Below are 18646 nucleotides of genomic sequence, written 5' to 3' on the forward strand. Positions count from 1 at the left end.
TATGTTTGAAGGAAAAATTTATCATAATTTTTAGACCTCACCATTTCACACTAAACAAAAAAAAATGAACTCGTATCATCATACCGACACCGATCAAAAGCCTTATTATGTAACACTTAAACCTGTACGTTTTTTATTTTTTTAATTAGTATGTTAATTTGCGAAGTTTATAATGTATGCTCATTGGTGCAGTGAATTATTAAACATAAAGCTCCTGATGGGTGAGGTACCTGTACCTTACAAAACAGTGCTGTCGATTTTCAATATTCATGTAGTTGTGTATTAATTCCTCTATTACTGTATATATATATATATATATATATATATATATATATACACACACACACACACACACACACACACACACACACACCGGTATTTGAATTTTTTTTTTTTTATATATTTATGTGACGATTGTAAACATCCACAAACTACTTAGTAGAAGGTTTCTACAAATATAATAGTTTCCTGCCATAAAAAAAAAACAAAATTAAAGTTGATAATACCCGCTATAACTGTTATGACAAAATATGTTGTACACCAGGTACTAATTAACATGCATGAATTTCAACTCTAAAACTAATCGCATGATTGGCTTACAAACTTGTATACCAAATTTCATTTAATTTAAATCTGTGAAATGATTCTGGAGTTATCAGTGGAACAGACACATACACACACAAACATACAAGGTAACTGCACTGACTCCAAAAAGCACAGGCTGATACCCAGTTGTAATTATTATTTGAAATAGGACATCTCAACTTTAGTTGCAAAATGTAGGTCAGTATTCACAATCATTAATTTGTTTTGTAGGATCGATGGGAACATGTACATTCCCCTAAAGAACATTCATTCATGAATTTCAACTCTAAAACTAATCACATGAGTGGCTTACAAACTTGTATACCAAGTTTCTGTGAAGTGGTTCTGGAGTTATCAGTGGAACAGACACATACACACACAAACATACAAGGTAACTGCACTGACTCCAAAAGGCACAGGCTGATACCCAGTTGTATCGTCATTATTATTTGAAATAGGACATCTCAACTTTAGTTGCAAAATGTAGGTCAGTATTCACAATCATTATTTTGTTTTGTAGGATCGATGGGAACATGTACATTCCCCTGAAGAACATTCATTCATGAATTTCAACTCTAAAACTAATCACATGAGTGGCTTACAAACTTGTATACCAAGTTTCTGTGAAGTGGTTCTGGAGTTATCAGTGAAACAGACACATACACACACAAACACAAACATACAAGGTAACTGCACTAACTCCACAAAGCACAGGCTGATACCCAGTTGTAATTATTATTTGAAATAGGACATCTCAACTTTTGTTGCAAAATGTAGGTCAGTGTTCACAATCATTCATTTGTTTTGTAAAGTTGATGGTAACATATACGTTCCCCGAACGAACATTCACTTTCTTTATTTGTTAACCCAATGAAATTTGAAAAAGTGTCAAATTTATCTGGAAATTGATTTTACTGGAATGTATTTTCTTAAAACAAACCAGTTCTATATAGTATTTATCATAAATGTAAACAAGATAAAATACACCTGATTACGAATGACTATTTATTGCAATGGATGAACTCAACAAAAGACCTCGCGGACGAAAGAGCTCCGCTGTAACGCACAGTTAACAATTACAGTGGAGCTCTTTCGGTCGCAACCTTGAAATACCCTTGGCATGACATTAATGATTTGGGGGTGTGGGGTGTGGGTGGGGGGGAGTCTGACGTGCAATATTACACAGCCTCTCTATACACACATGTGAACTTGTAAGGACCTTTGACCCAACCCTGAAGATGGGTGGGGCAGTTGGTGACTTTAACCTCAACTTCATCATGGTTGTCTAATATCCAGGTGGTTCAATACACTTATCTACTAGTATTAAAGTCCATGTATTATACATGATACAAAAGTGAGATCCCTGTAAGACTATAAATGGGAATAGCATTTTTCAGACATAACAATGACAGAATGTATATTCCGCCTCATTATTATTGGAAGTCAGATTATTAAAACACACTTTAATGTGAATGAAAATGAGGCATCACATTGCAAGGCAACTGCCACACTTGTAGCTCACTCCTCCTTTTTATAGGATCTTATACTTCAGTGCTTCATTTGTTTCATAACAATACAAGTGAGAGATTATGGTACAAAAAAAAATTAATACGCAAATGTGGCTAATTAACATACTCATGTTTGTTAGAGAAACACAAAGTATTGTGAAATTCTGGAACTCACAGCAGCAGCAATCAGATTTTGTTGAGATATTACATTGTGATTTAAATATGGCAGTAATACATTAAGATGGGTAAAGTATCAGAGATATTGTGGTATTACACAGATTAGCTGACGAAGCAAAACCAAAAGAATGCTGTATATATAGATTCATGCAAGGTAAATCAGATTACAAAGCAGTTTCCTTTCCCTGATTACTGTGAACCACTTTTATTTTGTGCAAAATTCTCTGAGGTCAGTGTCAGCAACTTTTGTGAATTTTGTCTTTATATAAATGTCACAAAATCGTCAAATTCCTCACAGCAAAAATTAGTTTACCGTATAGAGGACATGCAGGTTGTGGTTTATGGCGATTGGGGGGAGGGAGAATGGACGGCCTAATAAATAGACCAATAAAACAGGAAATGAAATAATTTCATAACCCTTTCAAAGCAAAAGTCAACATTAGCCATCTTTCACAAAATAAACTTCCAAAAATAATTGTTTCCACATTTATTAAAAAAATATAAACCCATTATGAATTTTTTTCCTTTTTGTCCCAATCAAATTAACAAATACATATGTTAAAAAAAAGACAGAACAAAATGCATCAAAATTTTTGGTGAGAAAAAACTAAAACATTTGCCTATAACTGGCTTACACATCCACCATGTAAAGGTCAGAACACCACTGGGCATATGGCTAATAAAGAGCACAACAAAAGAGGTGTGAATCAAAATTCTATTCAACATCCAAACAACAGATGGCAGAATAACAAATGTTCAAATTAAATATATTATAAAACCCCCAAAAAAGACAAATTGAATATTTTCCCAATTGTTCGTGACACAGGCAAAAAATACATCAAGTTATCAAATCCATAATAAAAGAAGCCTTTAGAGTCAACTCACTCTAATCTTGGCTGGGATTTTTGTTCATCTGACGTTGGCATATAATTTAGTTTGCAAAAACAGCCATATTTGAATTATGTGTTGTTATCACAACATATTTGAAAAGTTTCCTTTGTTCACCAAGATCACAGAAACACACGTTGAACACAAAATCACATCACTGAAACTGCTGGACACATTACCTGTGCTATCTTGATCATTAAAGTCATCTACGACCACCAGCAGGCCATCATTACTGCTCTCATCTTGTGGAAAACTAAACGACTGCTGAGTAACTTCACTACTGCCAACGGATATCTGAAACATAGTGTCACCCAAGAGGCATATCAGTTAGTAAATACCTATAGTCGTGGAGTCTCAGATCGTGTTTTCTGTAACATTATTATTGGTGCAAATTGATGGATAATTATTGCATTAGGTTTTCCAACTATTTTGATCTCAGGGAAAGAATAATCTTCTTAAATGGCATGTTATTCAAACTATTTGTAGTTGTTAGTACAGTGAGTCTAACATTGCAAGAATTGCTGGTACCTAAGTAACACATAGCGTGTGTGTTGAGGGTCTCAAACAGTTATAACAACTACCGGTAATTGCATTACATAGTGAGATATCAAAACCTAAAGAAATATATAAATTTTGATAAAACAGTCACGGCAATCAGAGACATGTAATGGCTCTGGAACTGCAGGAATTAAAACAAAATGCCATCATTTGGCCATTTTGAAGAAAATCTGAAAACAATATGATGTTCATCCAAAGTATGCACAAAATTTGAACAAAATATGTCCACACATGGCTGAGATCTGATTTTAATAAATAATAACACAAAAAATGGCCACCGTTCGGCCATCTTGAATAGGATCATAAATCGATTAGATGTGCATATGTTGTCCAAGTTACGAGATGTATGTGTCAAGTGACTGGATCAGTCATGTTCAAGATAAAGGGTGGGGCGCACAGACAGATGCACAGAAATCAATCCTAACTTTTCAGACCTCGTCCTAACTAATTAAATACTACAGTATTTGCTCTATTGGTAGTGCATGCATACATTTTTAATAATCCAGCATACAATTAATGCAATTTCTGGTTTATTCTATTGGAAATGCACTTCTATTGAAGCAAATATGGTATGGCTCTGAGGATCCACATCGCAGGATGGTCGTACGAGGGGAACAACCATATCACATGCCTGTCTAAATCTGAATCTATCATGCACAGTGAAACTATTATAAACTTGCGCAACGAAAATTCAGTCAATTTTGCAATCACTTGCAGAGTTTGGTAAAAGGAAGGGTAAAAATAAATTTTTAAATGATTACAATCATTTTCTTATTGGGAAAATGCGAAACATAAGGTCATCTTGTGAAAATGTATAAAGGTGGATGATAGTGAGTATACAAACTTTCTTTTGCAAAGTAAAATGACAGTTGTTTGTAAAGTTTTCTGAATTTTGTGCCATGTTGGCGCAGGCAACTATAGAAATAATAGTGATGTGAAAGAAATAATATAGAAACAAATGGAGGAGTGGGGGAAATGAACTGAACAACGGAGTTGACGACTGTTCATTTCTCAATGATTGACCCAGAACAGGAAAAAGGTTGCACAGAACAGATGGTTTATTCATAAACTACAAAGTAGGTCACACTCTACCAGCACAACTATCAAGATAATATGTTAATCTCATCCAGGGTATCATTTGCACAGATCAAGCCTTTACCCTAGGCTAGTTCCATGCCCTAGGCTATAAAATAGCTATTTCTTCATTCACAGGTTTTTAATAATCAGGTTGTTGATATGCTAAAACTGAGTTTAGGATTCAGCCAAATTAACATTATCTCACTATCACCATTTCTTATTTTAGGTCTCCATAGCACTTATCAATGCAGAGATAAACCTTTTTTCTTGCTAACGAACAGAAATTGTGACATTAACTAATCAGGAATACAGGAGATTGGAACAATTACTGTATTTGCTCTATTTGAAATGCATCTCCAATAGAGGCACAAGTTAGCCAACAGTTGCATATAGTATACTCGATTATTAAATTATTACTTATACATGTATTAAACATACACCTAAGTTATTTATGCAAGCACATTCACTTCTAATAGAGGAAATATGGTAGGATTGCAGCTGGTTCTTGTCTTGGACTCTATCTAGATGGTCCAAATAGGGTCAATGCTATGTCTAATTAATTACACAGAGAGACAGATACAAAATTAGAACAAGCTCCTGTTGCAGCTGGAAGGTCATTTGAAAGTCATTTCAACAGAATTGTAATTTGATAAATGTAAATAAGGGTAATGGGATAGCACATGATGTAACACATGGCAGGTGGAGTAGCAGAGTAAACACATACAGCTTACCTCACTGAATGGACTAGGAACCGCAGAGTCTACACTCAGCACAGACAAGTCATCCACTGACATACACGAGTTTTCTGTTGACATGGCAGGCGGGGTTATTCCAAACACATCCACTTTTTTCTTTGCATTCTACAAAAAAACATACAACAACTATGTTGGTATTGAAATAGAAATTAAAATCGGCATGCAATATGTTAAAAGTGCTCAATGTCGAAACTTTTAACATGTCTGTCTGTCAATGTTATTGTTACAAAGTCACATTGACATTAATAGTGTAACAGCTGAATACAGACTGACAACGAAATTTATGTACCTGTGCGTTATCAACAGATGCGCATGTTAGACAACAAGCAAACACATGTCAATGGAAAAAAAAAAATTGAAGAAAAAGTGGACTGATTGAGTTAACACTTATATATATCGCATAAGCACTCAAATTAAACAAATTAAACTGTTCCAAGCACTGTGTCACTTGCATACACACACAGATTGTAGAATCTATTCAGAACAGCAGATTACAAATGATAATACTATATATACATATTTACAATTGATAGAAGCTGCAATACAGAATATTTTTAATATTTATTATTTATTAAATTACCTCCAACAACAACAACAACAACAACAACAACAACAACAACAACAACAAATTACACAACTTTAATAAACGAGTGAATTTCTCCGACTGTACATTTGAGATATGTATGAACCAACACATAAAGCTATATTTGAGGAGGGTCCAGAATAAAGTAGAATTTCTCAGTAATACTTAGTGTATTGAAATCTGATTTTCTGGAATATTTTTGGACATCTTGTGTCTCATATAATTATGAGCACTGATGATTATTTTTGTTAATGTGGACTATCTGTTGGGTCATTGATGACATTTACATAGTGACTGGATTTTCTGAAGAATTTAGTTTACTATCACATCAAATCAGTGATAAGTGATTCAGATTTATTTGAAATGTTTATAATATTGTTGTATCCAACTCTTAGATAGCTAATTAGATAGTTAAATACGCTTTACAATAAAAGATCCGGTAAATCACATAATTTTCGCTGCTGGACATTTTACAATTGATGGTTTCACGGCATTCTTGAAAACAAAATTTCGTGAAAGTCGTTAACATTCTGTGTCACAGGACCCCAGAGAAATCTAAAAGCTATAAAATTTCGCGACTTTCACTGACTCCAGCAATTCATGAAAAATGTGTTTCTGCAAAATTACAGCAATTTACAGTGTGTAGCAGGGTAGATCAATCTAAACTTGAACTATATAAATACAGTAATAGAAATGCACCTCCTACATAAGGCATACCACAGAAATTGAAGGATAGTTATACATCTTCATGCTTGGAGACTAACAGTAACATTTCTGAAATTACGTCGGGTGTCAAGCATTCTTGTACAAACAGGAAGACAAAGTTTTAATAGCCTGAAACAAGAGAATGCAACAAAATGCCATCATAGCATCCTGTAAGCATATCTTTTGACTGCCCAGCAATAATACGATTTGGCCATTAATCATCGACACACTAGCACCGTATGCCACCAATAACATATGGAATAAAATTTATGTTGGCCTCCAATGTTTTAATATCAGTAGAGCGCAAATAAGCAATGCATTTTCAAACACAAGCTTGATATTTGAAATACGAATTAACACGTAGTTGAAAGCAATTGGATTGATGACAAAGCTGGATTTTGATTTTTTTATTAAATGAACATAGGTAAGTGTATGTATTTAAATTAAATAAGAGCATTAAATAAATATGACAAGAATAAATAGTCCGTAATTTATTTTAATTGCATTGACCCAGATTAAAAAAAAAAAAAATCAGTGAAATTGCCACTGTTACAATAGCTCTGCTATTTTACCAGAATTGTCAGAGCAGTTCACAGCATGTGGTATTTAGTGACCAGTAATATTGTATTAGTACCAATACCGTAAATCTTAAGTTAGAACCAAATTCAACTCCTGAGGTGAAGAGAAGACATTGCCTACCTTCTGTGCATATTTATCCCTTTTTCGTTTTCTTTCCTTGGCTTTGTTGTTCTCTTCTAGTTTCTTCCTTTCTTCTTGCCGCCAAAAAACTAGAATCAAAGTTTAAATACCATATTAATAGCAATATTCAATATAGCTAAATAAAGAAGACATAGCACATGTTTCCTACACTGGAGGATCACTATTCAAGTATTTTCAGTTTAAATATACTATTTTGCTGAAAACCACAATTCCAATGTTATTCTGTCATGTTTAGCAAATTACAAAGTATTTTCAGCAGATTTTAATTTTATTTGTGCCTGATTGTATGCCTTTAAAAAAAAAAAAAAAATGAAAATAAAGTGCAAACATAGTAAATTATTAAATAAATTATTAATTCCACAATTTTGTAATCTCAGTAAAGCTAAATTTGCAATAAATCAGAATATTCGGCTAATATATAACAACCAGAAATAAAAACCATCCACATATCCGGACAAACAGCACTTTACGATCAATTTTTTTTTACTGGATTAAAATTAAACTGAAAATTACGAGGAAATAAAAATTTTGAAACCCCTGTGGTACTTGAAGCAGAGCACAATTGGCAAAAAATGGGATGGGCAAATTGATGCAAAGAATCCAGTGAGTATAGATTCATCAATTTAAAGAAGTGATAAAAAAAAGAATCTAAAAAACTCTAGAGAAGACCAGTAACGTCTAGCCTTCATTTTTATACAAAAGAATAGTCACAAATAAACTCAGTGGCGAAATAAAATCACAAAGCCTGTATCATTGGTAAAAGAAACCCGAAGTTCAAAGTCAATCACTTATTTGATGAGAATATTAGAGACTGGTTTCAGATACTAATAAATTTTCTGTATTAAAGCCAAGATTATTGACAAAGTAAACAGACATAAGTAATGATGGAATACATCACCCACATAGGGGCAATCAATAATATCTATCAGCATATCAAAACATGCAATACAAATGTTTATTTACATGAACTGTAGAAACCATTGTCATTTTTTTTTTAATTATTGATGCTCCAACACCTACACTAATTAGCATCAGTGAAGTACAAACCTAACAAAGGTCTTACTAGAACCTAAGGTCTATATGCTAGAACAAGCCAGGAGAGTATACGGTCACGGTCACAAAAGAAATTTCAAATTATACTCCAAACTATGATTATAAATAATCAGAACATAAACATTTTTAAACTCATATTTTTTCCCCGGAAAAAATGTTGGGGCAACAATTTCATTTCTTTTTTAAAAATAATCACAGTTAATTATGGAGCAAATTGACATTATTTGACATTGTTAACATTTTTCAAACTAAGGAAAAGTTGACTTTGGTGATCAAGGGTTGAATACTTTGTGAATCACAAATCGAAAATGGGGGTCAGTATTACAATACATATGCCAAGTACATGCATACATTAGTAATGATAAAATATTCTATTATAAGGGTGAATTTACAATTATTTGCACTGCATTTTTCAATAAATACACTTTTCTCAAGAAGGCGATTTCACAGTATTTGTATGTTTGAGTGTCCCAACCCGCAGCACTCATGGTCTTCCTACTTTGCGACAAAAAACCTAGGAACACAGATTTTCATTTGATTAATTAAGTTGTTCATCAGTTTTGATGTGACATTTTAAAACTACTTGATTGCCTTGAGTGGTATTAAAAGCACAGCATGGAGGAAAACAAACAATTTAAGAGCACTGAACAGTTAATTAGTCACCAAGCTGCATCATTTTTAATATTCTCACCATTTTTCCCACACAAAATGACCTTCAGAAACAGACACAGGAAATTTGAAATTTACATGCCAATGTGGAATTCTTTTGTCTTCATTGCAAATCACTGCGTCATATATAGAAATCATCAATAAAATAAACACCACCCTTACTCCCAAAATATGACCATGCAGACTTCACAATACAATAACACAAAGGACATTTAAAAAGCATTTTTGACTTACATTTGCGTTCAATCTCATCATCATCCAGCAAAAGAGACACTACTTCTTTAGGTTTCAACTGATCTGGTTTGAAATTACCGCCTGATATCACCATTTTTTGGATCTACAATAATAGGTAACAATGAAGTAATGCTTGCCTCATAACTATTAGTTGGCCAATCTGACTTTTTACTTTATCTGTTAAGAATATTATTCAATTTCAAGAAATGTCTTATTAAACAAACGACAGTGCTAATCACATGCAGTGTTTGAATTTTGAGCAGAATTTAACTCGTCAGACTCGCAAATGCAAAGAATATTATGGGAACAATACACAGCACACATAATTAATTATGTAAAAAAAAATAGTTTAACACTATTTCACACACACACACGAATTACAGAAAAGTCCTGCTAACATTATATGGCTATTGAATAGCCTCCAAGCATACAGAAATGTTAGTGAAGCCCCAGTGAACGGGAAAATGTCACATTATAAACAAAGGAGAACGCGATAAGCTTGTTTAGATTAGATAATATGTCTCACATTACCTCACTTTTTTCCTTTGCTCTTTGCAGTATTCTCTCCTCAATAGTACCTTTACATACCAGTCTGTAGACAGTGACCTGTTTAGTCTGCCCTAGTCGATGAGCTCGATCCATGGCCTGCTGATCCACCGTTGGGTTCCAGTCACTATCATAGAAGATCACTGTGTCAGCCGCTGTCAAGTTGATACCCAAGCCACCAGCGCGAGTACTCAGAAGAAAGACAAAAATGTCAGATCTGTAAAGAGATGGTACATTCAGTGTCAATTGATCCAATTACAAATGACATATTATGCAAAGTGACTTACTATTAAAAATTTTTGTTATAAATTTCGTCAACGTGACTTTATTTTGGAAAACATCTTTCAATGACTTATTTTTCTGTGTGTGAATGTGAAACATTTGAGCAATGTGACGAATACTGTACATTAGTATATTGGAAGACAAAGAAACTCTTATTACCTAGATTGAAAATCAGCAACCATATCCCTCCTGTCTGATATCTTGGATGATCCATCTAATCGCATATATGTATGTTTGCGGTACCACATGAACTCCTGTAGAAGACATGTATGTGTGAGTATGAAAGACGCTTTGTAATGCCCTATGTTATCATTTCACACTATGTAATGCCCTATGTTATCATTTCACACTATGCAATGCCCTATGTTATCATTTCACACTATGTAATGCCCTATGTTATCATTTCACACTATGTAATGCCCTATATTATCATTTCACACTATGTAATGCCCTATGTTATCATTTCACACTATGTAATGCCCTATGTTATCATTTCACACTATGTAATGCCCTATGTTATCATTTCACACTATGTAATGCCCTATGTTATCATTTCACACTATGTAATGCCCTATGTTATCATTTCACACTATGTAATGCCCTATGTTATCATTTCACACTATGTAATGCCCTGTGTTATCATTCCACACTATGTAATGTCTTATGTAATCATTTCACACTATGTAATGCCCATGTTATCATTTCACACTATGTAATGCCCTATGTTATCATTTCACACTATGTAATGCCCTATGTTATCATTTCACACTATGTAATGCCCTATGTTATCATTTCACACTACGTAATGCCCTATGTTATCATTTCACACTACGTAATGCCATGTTATCATTTCACACTATGTAATGCCGATGTTATCATTTCACACTATGTAATGTTCCATGTTATCATTTCACACTATGTAATGCCCATGTTATCATTTCAAACTATTAATGCCCTATGTTATCATTTCACACTATGTAATGCCCCATGTTATCATTTCACACTATGTAATGCCCCATGTTATCATTTCACACTATGTAATGCCCTATGTTATCATTTCACACTATGTAATGCCGTATGTTATCATTTCACACTATGTAATGCCCTATGTTATCATTTCACACTATGTAATGCCCATGTTATCATTTCACACTATGTAATGCCCATGTTATCATTTCACACTATGTAATGCCCTATGTTATCATTTCACACTATGTAATCCCCTATGTTATCATTTCACACTATGTAATGCCCTATGTTATCATTTCACACTATGTAATGCTCTGTTATCATTTCACACTATGTAATGCCCTATGTTATCATTTCACACTATGTAATGCCCTATGTAATCATTTCACAGTATGTAATGTTCTATCATTTCACACTACGTAATGCCCATGTTATCATTTTACACTATGTAATGCCCTATGTTATCATTTCACACTATGTAATGCCCTATGTTATCATTTCACAGTATGTAATGTTCTATCATTTCACACTATGTAATGCCCATGTTATCATTTTACACTATGTAATGCCGATGTTATCATTTTACAGTATGTAATGTTCTATCATTTCACTGTCTGCATAAAATAATGTGAAATTGATAACATGGCATTAAAGTATTGGGAAACAAAAACACCGTCATCAAAATAGAATGACAAGATACGTAATAGATGCTTCACTTAACACACTGAAACAACAGATCTGAGGTGACCACAGTAATGTCATTCTCATGTAAAAATGGCACACACTGACATCAGGATTTACACACATCAATGTGTTGCACGGAGTATAGAAACCATCTTATCTATGACTGTTATGACAATGGCAATGGTGGGAGCAGATGGTGGTACTCAAATGTGAACAATGGTTAATCCATCTCTCAACCACTAGGTGGAGATCTATTAATGTTATTCAATTAAACGTGGATTGTGACATGTGCTTTGTGCAATGGACCATGTCCTGATGCAACGTATTGACTAAGTCTATTACTTCCTATGCCGAAATATATTAATTTTATTTAGATCGAGGAATGAAATGTGGCCTTCACAATGAATTCAATTTCTGAAAGAGTCTCATTTATTTATATAATTTTATCAGCACTGTATAAAAACCAATGTTGTCTCCAACAGTTATGCAGAGAAAATATTCATATTGAACACTATGTAAAAACATGACATAAATGTCATGGTATTTGTATTTGAAAAAGGAATACATGGTCTTTGGTATCATGAATAACTAAATACAGTGGATGTGTTTAATTGTGCTGGAAAAATAAAATTCATTTGGAATTTGGTCAATCCATAAGACATGGAGAAGTGGTTCTGAGTATTCAAATATTAGAAGGAGGAACCTGACCATGAAAATAAATAATGTGCATTGGTAACCTCCATGAGTACAGACAAGATCAATTGATTGACATGTCAAAACAAATGTGCTTACGAATACCATTATGTCATGTCAAAACATGAAAATAATTACCATGAATGTATTGTATAAACCAACATTGCTAACTTTTGTCTATTTTGAATTGAATCACACACAAAATGATGTGCATCAGTAAGCTATCATGTGTGATGTTTATACCACATTTGAATAAAATCAACTAAGACATGTTGAGAAACCGTTTATGACATTTTTTGGGGGACAAAATGGCTGTCAGTCTGTCAGAAGTCATCAAAATGAAAAACAAATGAACATGTATATACATATATATATCATTATGCTTTGTCTCTGTACGTACTATGAACTAAATCAGTTAAATCACGTCTGAGAAATAGTTAAAAATACATGAAAATAAAACAAATATGGACATCAGTCGGACATTTTGAAACAAATCACAAAACAAACCTTCTCACATCAGTAACCCATAACGTGGCGGTCATACCAAGTTTAAATGAAATGGTCATGGCATGTCAGAGAAATAGTCGATGACATGTTAAAATTGTGTTCTTGTTTTAAACAAATAAACGTGCATATGTACATTATGACTTGTTTTTGTACCAACCACGAACAAAATTGGTGCAGACATGCAAGCATGGAATCAAAACTCAAGGATGAACAAAGCAATAATCAATGCTTTCCAATGAGCAGTAGTCTCTTTAGCGACAAATGGACAAATGTTCTCAATCAACACTGAGTAATGACCAAAGTTCTCATTCAAAACTAAGCGCCATAAAATTAACTGACTTACCTCAAGTATGTCAATCATTCGTGTCATTTGAGAGTAGATGAGGACACGGTGACCCTGATACTTCAGCTTCGATAGCAGCTGATCCAAAACGTACAACTTTCCAGAGTCCATTACTAGGGTCTCTTTATCTGTAGGTTTAAGGTACAAAATAAAAACAATACATTATTCTGATGGGAAAAAACTGTTCGTCCAGTTTCAACTTTTACTATGACCTAACGACACATAAAGTAAGTAGGTACTGTAAAATGACTAATTTTTATCATTTTGATAATGTGTTCTACTTTATTAGTGTAATATTTTGGGTGTGACCCTAGTTACAGCAGCTGCAGTAGAAGCTCTGCTCATAGTTGTTGATGATAGAATAATATGATGATCATAAAAAAAGCTTTGCAGTCTTTAAACAAGATTATCCAACAATTCAATCAACACAGCACAACATACTGTAAATCAATTTTAATTTGCGATAGACAATATTAGCAAATAAGAATGTAGGAAATTTCAGCCAGCATTTCTGGGGCCCAAACTTTTTTGGTCACGTATTGTGCATTAGGCAGCCATTTCAGCCATGCATATGTTTTATAACATATTAGTGTGTGTTAGAAGCAAAGGCACTTACTAATAACTTATTGGTTCATATGGACAAGTCATTATCGGTATAGTACAGTACATCTATTTTCATCTACTAATAACTTGTTTGTATGACGTTTCACTACAAGTTTCACAATAATATATACTATCCGTACAAATGTGTTATTAGTAGATGAAAAAAAAAGGTGTATACAATGCTCACTGTACGAACAAGTCATTAGATGTTGAAAAGAACAGCCAGTCAACTGATATAGCTCTGCTGTTAGTGATGGATATTTTGCAAGCAATCTGTACCAGAGTATAGGGAAAAAGGTCCTGAGTGCAGAGTGAATTCTATAAGATGGACATCAAGCTGCAATTTTGGGACGCACAAAGTTGAAGCTATCCTGAGTACTGAAGTTGATAATAACATATTTTACCAAACCTATTTTTCAAATTGGAAATGAACGAGTTTGAGAGAGGCACATTTTTATTTTCATTTTTATGCTACTGACTGTATGAAAGCAATTTGCAAATAGCAATCACCACAGCAGAGGCAACTAAGCATCAAAACTCAATTCCAGTGAACAAGCAGCATTACATCCTCATTTAGGTAAAAAATTAATTTGTCCCTGGCAGCAACATGATAGTGGTTGTTGCCAAGCAATGATAAACGAGAGGGAGAGGAACAAACAGGTCCCATCTGTTAAATACTGCCAGCCCACTCATGCACACATTTGGACTGGGCTTTGTTACTGCTGCACATTTGCAACCACTTGGTTTACCAGGGTCAGTTAAAACAAATCAATTACTAAAATCTGTCGGCATTACAGATGCAAATTTCTGAAGTAACACCAATTCTCGTTTTGTACAATGAGTCGTTTTTCAGTGCCCATCCCCTGCAATTTTGGTATACCGCAAGTATTCTAATTTAGGGGTCACTCTAATTTAGATATCAGAAAAGATTGAACCATTTCAAAAATGATGTTTAAATTTTGAGCACAATTTCAGATTCAATTTTGCAAATGATATTATAATCTGACAGTATTCGTTTAAGACAAATTTTAACGCTAGTTGCTGTGATTATCAAAATTCTTTGATTTCCTGGAATCACGAAATTCACATCATATGTTAAATATTTGTGAGAAATCAAACAGCATTCATGATATCAATACCAAATCCTTAGGGGAATTATGAGCATTATATACTGTGTTATCACTAGAAAAACTGACTCCATGCCAGTTAAGTAATAAATTTCATAATCTTGTGTTTTATACAAGCAGCTAAAATATGGCAGCCACTGAAAACGAAATTAACAGTGCTGACTTGTAGATAGAAACCGTTATGGTTGACCATCTATTTCTATCTTGTGTGTACAATTATTTAATTAATTTATGTCTTTCACGCAATCAATAATAATCAATATTTGACAACTTCTGGCCATGTCAAATACCATATTATGCACATGTATAAAAGTGATAAAATCGAGCAGCAGATCATGGGTCTATAAATACATACAGGAAACTTCAACACGTACTGTGAACATCTACTTTGAAATAAAGCATGAATACAATCGACCATGGCATGTAAATGCAGTTTAAGACCCCAAATTTACACACAAACCTGATGTGAATGGTCACTGAGGGGGGTTTAAAACTTTCTAGCTCCTTCACACTAGAGTAAAATGCTCACATCATTTTTCTTTCACATCGCTATAAAGGGACAGAGGGCACTATTTATATTGTGTAAATCCAAGGTGTACTGGGAAGGAGGAAGGGGCACCTTTTACATTTTATTGATGCTGTGCATACCATATATAGATTGAGAAGTGTACAAAGGAAGTGAAGTGCAAGGAAAAAGATTGGGGAATGGAACAGACTGACTAAGAAAGTGCAGGCAGAATAAAAAAAAAAAAAACACAAAAGGAAAGTCAAGTGGCTAAAACATAAGGTTGTGAAGTGCTTACAGTCTGAATATACAGATTACACCATTATCCCTGCCACAACCAAACTAAAAAACATCCACACACTGTGCACGCAGGTCACTCATTTCACAAATTCAATTATCATAAACTAATGCTACCAGGGTATATAATTATGATAAGCCAAAACCATTAAGACCAGGAAACGCAGGAAACAGGAGATGCAACCATGACAAGTGAAACATATTCAAACAGTAAACAAAGGAGTCAGCGTGGATTTGTTGTTTTTCATCCTCTCCCTGAGCTGATTCAGATTGCTCAGTAAACAGAGATTCATCATTCTCTCTGAGGCAATCATGCATGAAGTACAATGCCATTACAAGGTCAATGCTAAACCCCTCTGGGTCATTGGTAACATGACCCTGAAAATCTAGTGATAGCTTGAGCAGCTGGGACCAGGCAGAGCAAAATGTTACTCAAAAAAACAGTTTTTGAATACCTCAAACCATAGAAATAAATCAGCAAACAGAGAATCACTTCACAAGCTTTCTTTCCTGCCATATAAGTGTATGTACTATAAATTCAAGCTCACATCCCAACCATATGTTCAAACAAAGTCAGTGCTGCAACAGTTCTAGTTTACATTACGGATGATTGCACACTCAGGAAATATAATTTAAAGATAATTAAAATCAATTAAAGCTTTGAAGAAAAGTATTGAGGTTGAAGAGCTTGGCAGAGATAATATATCAATATAATTCAAATATATGAAAATAAAGTGAAACTCTACATTGCTGAGCTCAGCTTCCACTGAGCCTTCACCAAGAGTTATTCTGAAGAAGTACCCTGGTAGTCAACGTTTAAAAAATACGCCATCATCTACATGAATGTACATTAAACATCAGAAAAATATGTTGCCTAATTGAATGTTAAAGTAGAATATTCCAATTTTTTCCCCCAAATCTGTCTTTTTTTTCATGAAGCAATGTAACATCTGTGGCTAAACCAATTTGACAAAATGTATTAATATTTTCCCAAACAGTTCAGGATATATTGTAATTAATTCAAAACTAAATAAAGGCAAACAATATTATCCAATGCGATAAAACTCAGAATACAGCATGCCTCACACAAAAGGGAGATCTGTGTGTCTTAAATTAAATTGATATTTATTAACATAAATCTCCATATTTTATGTTACCAACCGAATAAGGAAAAACAAGTCAAAGATTGCCTATATGCCAAATAGCAGGCTTCATGCACACAACTCAATTCATGGTCATATCGACCTTCACCAAGGTTCGGTCAGCACGATCATGGCACGGCTATACTTAGCATCAAAAACCTTGTACATGTACATTATACAAACATGTTTCTTATAAATTAATAATTACAATGAAATATTGCTACAAATCTCTCCAACAGAAATATCCATTGCTATATCAGTCATAATTTCATGTAAAAATGCGTGTGCAACCGTTTTAAAGAGTTCAACGACCGATGTAGTTAAGTGTAATATGGGACACATTAGACCAAATCCTGCCACTAGGTGGCACACTCACACTATAAAATATGTGAACAGTGATTATGACGTTAAACCATCAGGGTTTGATTCGGATACTGTAACATAAAGCTGAAAAGCCATGCATGGAATAAAGTAAAAGAAGCGTGGCACACATAAGTCAAATCTGGTATGTTTTAATAATGTTGAACGGATATTAAATCAGTTGGCTATTGGTTTTTTTATTATTATAAAACACACAGTGTTCATAAGAAAGAATGGAATTGGTTGCTTTAAATAAAATATTTGAAGGCCAAATACTAAATTAAACTTCTCTTTTTTTTAACTAGTTTAAAATTAACATTGGTAACCTGGTTAATACAGAGTGGGTAAGAGAATACCATATGGGGCTGTTGTGCTCACTATAAAGGTGAATATACATGTGGGCTCCATGAACAAGTCAAGACTGCAACTGTGTATAAAATAAAAATTATTATCTAATATATATCATGTTTTAAACATGATATATATATATATGACTATTGAATGCAGGAACTTATCATTTTCAATCAAATTAATTTAGGCTTTAAAACTATACAGAAAATATGTTTTGGTTATTATGTTGTTTAAATGTAAAAGAAAGGTCGAAAATATACATTCTATATGAATTCACAAACATAATGGCTTAAAGTACCAATTTACCACCCGAGCATGAAATGAAATAACACAAGTGACAGATGGTGGAGGATAGATAGCGCCCTCCATTGACAGCCTAATTAAAAATAGGTTAACTATGTGTGATAGGTTAACTATGTGTGAGAGCGCCCTCATAGGTGACATTTCAACAGAAATTGACATGACATCAGGGTTACAGCCTGAGAACTAGATTGAAATGAAAGATATTAAACTTTAATCAATTTTTTGTTCATTATTTACAGTCATTTTGTAAATCACAAGAAATTACTATTCAAGTGGAAATGTTTATAGAAATTTAGTATGTCGAAAAATGCTGCAAACTTCACAATGACCAATATATTTTCAAAAACCCTACAGTAAACTCTGGTTGTCTAGAAAATGCCAGAAAAGTCCAAATGAGTGAACTACCGGTAGTAGACATAGGA

At 33.7% G+C, this 18646-nt stretch overlaps 1 protein-coding gene across 1 annotated transcript in view; it reads right to left on the reverse strand.

The window, feature by feature from the left end:
- The window catches only part of LOC100367350 (chromatin-remodeling ATPase INO80), a 59940-nt gene that overhangs the window by 5154 nt on the left and 36140 nt on the right, over window positions 1-18646 (reverse strand). Inside the window, exons 24-30 of the mRNA XM_085492609.1 lie at window positions 13537-13664; window positions 10500-10594; window positions 10044-10275; window positions 9513-9615; window positions 7536-7624; window positions 5525-5653; window positions 3338-3452 (exon numbers count right to left, since the gene is read on the reverse strand). Coding sequence (XP_085348735.1) covers window positions 3338-3452; window positions 5525-5653; window positions 7536-7624; window positions 9513-9615; window positions 10044-10275; window positions 10500-10594; window positions 13537-13664 — 891 coding nt within the window. The remainder of the gene's footprint in view (window positions 1-3337; window positions 3453-5524; window positions 5654-7535; window positions 7625-9512; window positions 9616-10043; window positions 10276-10499; window positions 10595-13536; window positions 13665-18646) is intronic.

This window comes from Saccoglossus kowalevskii, chromosome 2 (genome assembly GCF_978046115.1).
Source record: "Saccoglossus kowalevskii chromosome 2, keSacKowa6.1, whole genome shotgun sequence".
In the NCBI taxonomy this organism is placed as follows: Eukaryota; Metazoa; Hemichordata; class Enteropneusta; family Harrimaniidae; genus Saccoglossus; species Saccoglossus kowalevskii.